We start from the raw sequence: 8,620 nt of genomic DNA, 5'->3' as shown, positions 1-8,620 counted from the left end.
CTGTACTTTGACGGAGTCTAATAATTAGGACATGAAAAATAAAGCAGTGGTGAGTTCTTGCTGGTCCATGAAACACAGGTGATTTTCACAGGACACGGCCGTCCTGGTCCCCCTGGCTCGTCAAGTCTGGCCCAGGAGTGGCTGGGCTCTGCAGCCCGCCCCTGCTGCTGACTCCACGTTGGCGTCTGGCAGGTTCAAGACCTAGGGCATCACACAGGCATCTCGGTCTGGGGGTCCTGGAGGTGGGGGCTACCACACGGCTGACGAGGGTCAGGTCCCACTAGGTCGTGACCCGGCCTCACTTCTCAGGCATGGTGGGTGGGTTACGACTCTCCCTGTCGCAGCTTCCCAGTCACGGGGACATCTCCACTCACCCAAGACCATTCTGCCCGGTAACTGCCGAGCACCCCAGATCTGAAAGGAGCCCAGCCTCAGCTACCACGGGCAGACCCAAGTCCCGCCTGGGACCTGGCTTCCAGGCGTGACTCCCCACTGCCCCAGTGCCCGCGTTACCCCCCCTGGTATCTGACACTGGCTGGAGACACATGTGTTCCCCCAACACGTTTTCGTAAATCTGTGCCTGGAAGTGTCAGCCTTTTCTCCCCTATGACAGCAATGCCCCATCCAGCTTTCTATCACGATGGAAATGTCCTGTACACGTGCTACCCCCTACACGTGCCACATGTGGCTCGTGAGCACTTGACCTGCGGCTAGTGCAACACAGGAACTATATGTTATTTATTTTTAATTTAATTCTTGTCTGGTAAATTCCAGTATCGGTAGCCACTTAGATGGCTCGTGCCTGTACTAGCGGGCAGTGCAGCCCAGAATGAGACTTCTGCCCCTAAATAGAGGAGGGTGCAGTCTTAGTGATGGATCTCACCATATTCAGCCCACACCCCCCACCCCACGCCTGTCGTGGGAGCCCGGCCTCTCCCTCCACAGAGCCGACGGGCCAACCCTTATTAGTGAACGCTCAGTGCTCTCTACATCGAGCTTTGCCATTATACCGTTGCTCCAGACTCTCTTCCCACAGATTTTAATCGTAGGCAAGACCACATGAGGCCCTATTTCTCCTGCTTTTAATCAAAAGCGATCAATACTAAATTTGTAAAAACGCTGTGGACATTTTTAGTAAGGGAGGGCCATCACTTGGTGAAAAGTAAGGAACAGGCATCCTGTTCCAGTGCCTGAAGGAAGAAACCAAAACCGGGAGACAAGTAACAATAGAAACAGTGAGCCCACGCAAGCGCTTGACAGACCAGCTCCCACGTGGAAATCCTACAGTGCCCGCTAACGGGTGGGGGGCATCCTGTGGGGCAAGATGGAAAGGGATTGTCCACACCGGGCGCTGCTGTGGGGGGGCTGGACGACGCCTCGGCACCCCCGTCTCTTACAGACGACAGAATTAACCAGGCATTTTGGGACGCGACGAGGTTCCACATCAGTCTTAGTGGGACTGCTTCAGACAGCATGAGAAGCATGCTTCACTTTATGCGAGCTCTCTATTTCTTCCTCATACGGCAGTTTCTCATCCGTGGTTATTTTGGCGAGAACTTTCTCAAAGATAAAAAAAAATGCTAATAGGAGTGAAATGTATTTCACCATAATATCTTTCCTTCCTCGCCTATAAAGTGAGCCACACATGATTGCTAACTCAGCATGACGCCCGCTCTCGTCACCCAGACGCCCAGGATTTAGAGGCATCGTCACAAATCAGTGGCCCGAGAAGCAGGTCCCGGGCTGTGGATTCGCGTGCGGGAGTTTATGGGGCCCCTGTGGGGGGTGCAGGGAGCAGGCAGCCGGGGAGAATGTGAGGGGGGACACAGGGCCCAGGGGTCTCATCCCCGACCCGCCTGAGTGACCGGCGGGCAGCCCTGGGGAGGGGGGATGGCTGGGCGGGCTGGCTCTCTGCAGCTGAGGGGCCCTGCAGAGGGACTCGCCCAGAGCTGTGTCCACATCATTTCCATAAGCTGGGGAAGGGCAGAGCTGGAAGGTTCCTGACATCAGCTAGCACACTGCTCAGCAGCTGTTTGAAAAGCAGAATCTATCAAAATGATGCTTGTTCAGATGGAGACTAAGGAATCCAAAGCTGCTTACAGGGTTGAAAGAGGCAGGGAGGTGTGAAAACACGCCTCCAGTAATGTGTTTTGATCACGTGACTTTGAAATATCGACCATTCGATCCAAAGAGAGAGTAGCGATGATCCTGACCTCAGCATGACGTGGGAGGTGTTCCTCGCCAACCGATGAAGGCGGTTATTGTATCTGAAAGCGCTCTGACAGGTGCACTGTCTTCCTTGACAAGCACCCACCATATTCGTGCAGGACGCGATTCACTCATCAGGAGGAAATTCAACACAGACGGCCATTTATCACTCTTGGAGATCATGGCACTTTGCTTACTTCCTGTTATATTGTTTGGTTGGTAGTGACCTAATAGGTTTCTGGCTCTGTATTTAAGGACTTTTCCAAGCGGGGAAAGCATAAAAGTTCAAATAAGGCTGTTTCTTTTTCTTTTTAATTTTTTAAAGTATTTATTTTTGAGAGAGAGAGAGAGAGAGAGAGAGAGAGAGAGACTGGGGGAGGGGTAGAGAGAGACAGAGGGAGACACAGAATCTGAAGCGGGCTCCAGGCTCCGAGCTGTCAGCACAGAGCCTGATGTGGGGCTCAAACCCATAAACCGCGAGATCATGGCCTGAGCCAAAGTTGGACACAACCGACTGAGCCACCCAGGCGCCCCAATAAGGCTCAGTTTCTTAAAAAAAATATATCAGTTTTTCAACATGAACTGTTTATAAAAAGAAAATATGTATGAAAATGAATTTGGAAAAGACCTATGGGGGGTGTCTACACAGTCCTGGAACTAGTAATTTTACTTGAAAATTGGAATGCTTGTGTGGCTCTGGGGGCATTCTTCTCTGCCTTATAGTGGTTTTAATGCAAGGACAGTGATGTTCTCTCATTCAGTCTTGATTTATATATTTTCACCAAAATCGGTTTTAGGGTGTGGTTTGGGTTTGAGCGTGGAGTAGTGGTCCACACCACGGGCTCTGCTACAGAGGGCACGACTGTGAGGCCCTCGCCCAGTCTGATGGAGGCAGAGGTAGGGACACAGACCCGTGCGGAGGGACGGCCACGGGAGGAGACTGCGTCCTCACGTCCAGCAGAGAGGCCTGGGGAGGAACCAGCCCTGTCCACACCCGGATCCCGACTCCCTGCCTCCAGGGCGTGAAGAAATAAGTCCGTGTGGTTTAAACCACCCTCCTGTGGTGCTTTGTTATGGCAGCTCCATCAAACAGTTTGGGGGATACAACTGTGTCCCCCCAAATATACTGAGGTCCTTCTCTCTAGCACCTCAGCCTGTGTGACCGTGCTGGAAATGGGGTCTTTGTAGAGGTGAACAACTTAAAATGAGGCCATTAGGTCGGGACCCAATCCGAAATGACTGGTGTCTCCTGAAAGGCGAACTTTCGCCATCGAGACAGATGCCCCCAGGAGAGAGCTGGCGGGAGACACGGGGTGTGTGGAGACGGGGTCAGAGCCGGGGTTCCGGGGCCCCCGGAGGGACCTGTCCCCATGGCCTTCAGAGGCTCCTGTCTCCTCGCTTCTCAGCCTGACCCGTGCCGGCTGGCTAGCCTTCCCTGGGGATGGCAACTCAGTAGTTGCTGCCATCTGCCATTAAGTGAGGGCACAGCCAGGAGTCGGCCCCGTGGAGCAAAGAGCTCCGATGCATCTCAGGCCAGTTTTCTCTTCCTTGGATCGTACTTCCGTTTCTCCTACTCTCTGTCTCTAGCACGAGACTCTGATGGCCTCTGTTTCCCCTTATCGCTGATGTGTTGGAGCTGGTCTGCAGGGGTGCCCACGTGGTTTTGAACCTTCTTCCTGACTACTTATGTATGCGGCTAAAGCTTACGTGTTTTATTTCAGTTGAATATCCTCATAAAACTATTGATAAATTATTGGCTATTGAGTGCTCAGCTATTTATTAGTTTTTTTAATGTTTAATTTTGAGAGAGAGAGAGAGAGAGAGCACGAGCAGGGGAGGGGTAGAGAGAGACAGAGGAAGATGCAGAATCCGAAGCAGGTTCCAGGCTCTGAGCTGTCAGCACAGAACCTGACGTGGGGCTTGAACCCATGAACCGTGAGATCATGACCTGAGCTGAAGTCGGACCCTTAACCGACTGAGCTGCCCACGCGCCCTTGAATGTTCAGCTAGTGGGTGATGTATATTGAAATACTCTGTACACTTGAAAGTGCCCTGCGATAATTAGGCACCATGTCTGCACGTATGCCCCTTCTGGTTAGAGTAAGCGGTCCTGGTGAGAGCTGACGTGTATTGTCCATGTAGAGGTAGTTGGTGGAAAAGAGGAGCATCCTTCCAGAGCGCCTGGCTGGGAGCCATCATCCTGGATGCAACCCTGTGCCAGCGTCAGAGCCTGACGTGCAGACGGTGAAGAAACGGTCCCGGGCTGGGCTTGTCTTTCTTCACCGTGGGCATGGCCTCCGTGTCACTGAATTCCTCCCTGGCCCACATCAGTCTGTGCTAATGAGTCAGGGAGGCGGCTCATGAAACCGTCTGTGTGTATTAACGACTTAATAAATAAACTTAAAAGCAAGTAAAGCATCCCTCTTGTAATCACGCCTCCGTTTTTCTAACGGAAGCCTCATTTGCAGGCTTCTAATTGCAGTGAGTTGGCTTTAATTAATGGAATAAATTTTAATGTAATTAATAAGTTGGATTCTTACAGGCACTCTCAGGTGATTATGCACGTTGGGTTTTAAAGATGCAATTTGCATGTTACGAAAATAACCAAAGGGCCTCGGCAATAGAGGAAAGGTAACGTTTAATTTTGGCTCCCTTATGTCATTTTGTTGCCCGGAGCAGAGTGCAGAGAGCCCTGGGAGTCGGGACGTAGTTGTGCCCCGTGCGGCCTTTGAGTTTTCCACTGGGACTTTGTGAGCGAAGCTGGGCCTACCCGCAGTGAGATCGTCTCTCTCTTCAGCTGTTTACCAAGCCCTGAACTCCTCTCTCTCTTCGCAAACACATCCTCTTTTCCAAATTATCCTCCGAAGTTCTTTTAAGAGGCGCGGTTTTGGACGTGTGTTGGAGGAAGACGAGCGTGGGCTGCTGTGATGGAGTGCTGTGCCGAGAGGTGACCCCGAGAGCAGGAGGGGGGACAGTTCTTGCAACGGGGAGAGCACCGCCGGTCCCTGGCTTTGTGTGGGGATCCGTCTGCGGGGACAGCGCGTCTAGGCTGCTGGGCGGCAGGGAATGACCTGGCCGAGTCATCAGGCTCCTGGACACACAGAAAGGATGAGACGGGAGAGTTACTTCTGGAGCGATGTGTGCGGACAGAACGGTGGCAGTGAGCACAGAATGCGGTACCCTCTCCCATGGCCTGAACGCCCACGCTGGCGGTGCGTTCTGTGGGGACGTCAGGAAGGACCCCGTGCAGCCCAACTAAAGGAAATAGAATTTAATGTTGTGTTTTCCTAAATGCAAATTCCACTTTTGTGTTTTCACCAAAATATAACATTTAGTTTTCGGTATTTTATGTATGGTAAAGTGCCCAGAGCGAGTGGCGGAGAGGGGCAGAGGGAGAGAGAATCTCAAACAGACTCTGTGCTGTCAGCACAGAGCCCCACGCAGGACTCGATCCCGTAACCCTGAGGTCATGACTGGAGCTAAGATCAAGAGTTGGACACTCAACCGACTGAGCCACCCAGGCGCCCCATCATGTGGAAGTTTTATAATGCGTAGATTATAATCATTGAGGCAAATATTTTTCAAAATAGATCTGTAGTATTTACTTATTTCATTGATTTCATGTATAAAAATGTAACATAGAAATTGCTAAAACGTGACCTTCAAAATAAGTGCAACCCTACAATTTTTGCGACATCACATAGATGGAAGTTTCCCCGTGGTTCCTGTGCATCGTTAGCGGGTAAAGACAATCTTCTGTTCTGTGTCTGATTGAAGGAGCTGGCGAATTCTTTAAGCAGGTTCTGCTACAAAGATCTGTGAACAATGAACGTGATTTTAGCCAATTTATCCAAAGAGTAATACCTTTTTAGAACATATACATCAGGGATATTTTTAGAACAGTAAGATAATTTTCAAAAATCAGTGCGCAGTACGAAATGGCAGCCTTCACGTATTTCAGTCCCATTTGTTACGTGAGCAGAAACTTCCAGAAAGTTTAAATGTCTTCTGATCCACCAGACTAATTCTGATTATTTAAAGCTCCATAAAATAGCAGCGTTCCAGTTTGTAAGAGATTCTGCATGAAGGGGTCCTAGGCAAGCGCCCTCGCTGGTAGAGGCACAGGAGGGTCCGAGGCCGCGTCTGTTTCGTGACACTGTGTGGTTTCTGCTGTCCTCGTGGCTCTTATGTTAGGAGTGCCCATCGTTTACGCTCGGAGGGACGGTCTCCTGTGACTGGGGCACGTTTCTAGCATCTGTTCGGTCGGACACACACCTCCTCTGGCCCTCCGGCCTCGAACACTGGCTTTCCGGCTGTGTTCCAGGCCCCCTGCCCACCGTCTTCATGGCCGTCCGCCGAGCCACTGTGACAGGGAGACACGGAAGGCAGAGGGCCTGTCATGCGCTGTGACCCAGACAGTCCGGTAAAGCATTTTGTTGTGAAAGGACGTGGAGTTAACTACAAAATGAAATCAGGCTGCCTGGGGATTTCGCAGTCACATGGGTTGTTACCCTGAGCACACAAAGTACGGATTTTCTTAAAATACGCCCACCCCAAACTCATGATCTGCCTGTGCCTACCGCCAGCCCCATGTGCACGCTGTGCACGGCCCTGCTCAGGGCCTCCTGACCCCACGTCCACAGTTCCTTCCCTTTTATTTCATGGGCGTGTGGCACGTGGTCACTTTCTGCACGGTAGGGTGGATTGAGGACCCCTTTCTTCATTACCGCCTTCCGGGGGCCAGCCAGCAATCGTGAACCCATGATGCGGACAGCAGGCATGTCTGTGCTGTCTCTTTGCTGGCATCCAGGACCCGGCACCCAGCACCCACAGGAGGACCCAGCACCCGGCACTCAGCACCCGGCACCCACAGGAGGACCCAGCCCCTGGCACCCACAGGAGGACCCAGCATCTGGCACCCAGCCCCCAGCACCCACAGGAGGAGCCGGCACCTGGCACCCACAGGAGGACCTAGCACCTGGCACCCAGCCCCCAGCACCCAGCACCCGGCACCCACAGGAGGACCCAGCACCTGGCACCCACAGGAGGACCCGGCACCTGGCACCCACAGGAGGACCCGGCACCTGGCACCCACAGGAGGACCCAGCATCTGGCACCCAGGCCCCGGCACCCACAGGAGGACCCGGCACCTGGCACCCACAGGAGGACCTAGCACCTGGCACCCAGCCCCCAGCACCCAGCACCCGGCACCCACAGGAGGACCCAGCACCTGGCACCCACAGGAGGACCCGGCACCTGGCACCCACAGGAGGACCCGGCACCCAGCACCCAGCGCCCACAGGAGGACCCAACACCTGGCACCCAGCCCCTGGCACCCACAGGAGGACCCAGCATCTGGCACCCAGCCCCCGGCACCTACAGGAGGACCCGGTACCCAGCACCCAGCCCCTGGCACCCACAGGAGGACCCGGCACCTGGCACCCACAGGAGGACCCAGCACCTGGCAGCAGTACCTGGCACCCACAGGAGGACCCGGCACCCAGCACCCAGCCCCCGGCACCCACAGGAGGACCTGGCACCTGGCACCCACAGGAGGACCCAGCCCCCGGCACCCACAGGAGGACCCAGCATCTGGCACCCAGCCCCTGGCACCCACAGGAGGACCTGGCACCTGGCACCCACAGGAGGACCTAGCACCTGGCACCCAGCCCCCAGCACCCAGCCCCCGGCACCTACAGGAGGACCCGGTACCCAGCACCCAGCCCCCGGCACCCACAGGAGGACCCAACACCTGGCACCCACAGGAGGACCCGGCACCTGGCACCCACAGGAGGACCCGGCACCTGGCACCCAGCACCCAGCGCCCACAGGAGGACCCGGGCATCATGGAGGTCCACACCCAGGCTCGCCGCATTGCACACTACCACGGGAGGTGGGGATTTGCACTGGCTTACACGTACACCCTACGAAATTATATTAGTAGAAAAGTAAAAAATGCAAAAGGTTGAGTTTTTAGCTGTGAAGAATCAATTTATTTTCTACCCTAAGTGTTTGATATACTTGGGTGACGTTCTCTGCCGATGGGCCTCAGCCGTGCTCTGAGTCCCTGTAAGAGTCCAGGATGCGGTGATCACGGGCGGTGGCAGTTGGTTCTGTGGGTGCTGGTGGTAGATTTTCCTTTCCAGGTACATTAAAAAAAATATCCTTCTGGCACCAGGAGATGAGCAGTGTCCCTGTTAGAAAAACGAAGGGCGGGTTTACTGGTAAGAGAGCTACCCTCGCCCCACAACAAAAATAGCGTCTTGGCTGATACCTACACCACGTTTCTGTTCTTTTAGCTGGTTAATCCTGAGAGAGTTTTCGGTGTCCCTCCTGACCTGGGAAAGGTCCTTCCCTGGATGGAGGCAGAGATCAGCATGGGTTAGGAGGAGGAGACACGTGGAGGCTGAGA

General features: G+C 53.9%; 1 protein-coding gene across 1 annotated transcript; it reads left to right on the top strand.

Moving 5' to 3' along the window:
* Positions 1 to 6,972: 6,972 nt before the first annotated feature.
* LOC125159573 (splicing factor 3A subunit 2-like) lies at positions 6,973 to 7,863 on the top strand. The gene has a single exon (XM_047848071.1). It carries the CDS (start codon positions 6,973 to 6,975, stop codon positions 7,861 to 7,863), a length of 891 nt encoding a protein of 296 aa, XP_047704027.1.
* The last annotated feature ends 757 nt before the right edge of the window (positions 7,864 to 8,620 follow it).

The sequence above is a fragment of the Prionailurus viverrinus genome, unplaced genomic scaffold (genome assembly GCF_022837055.1).
Source record: "Prionailurus viverrinus isolate Anna unplaced genomic scaffold, UM_Priviv_1.0 scaffold_51, whole genome shotgun sequence".
Classification (NCBI taxonomy): domain Eukaryota; kingdom Metazoa; phylum Chordata; class Mammalia; order Carnivora; family Felidae; genus Prionailurus; species Prionailurus viverrinus.
Note: the sequence above shows the minus strand (reverse complement) of the source record. Positions and strands in the feature narration are given on the sequence as shown.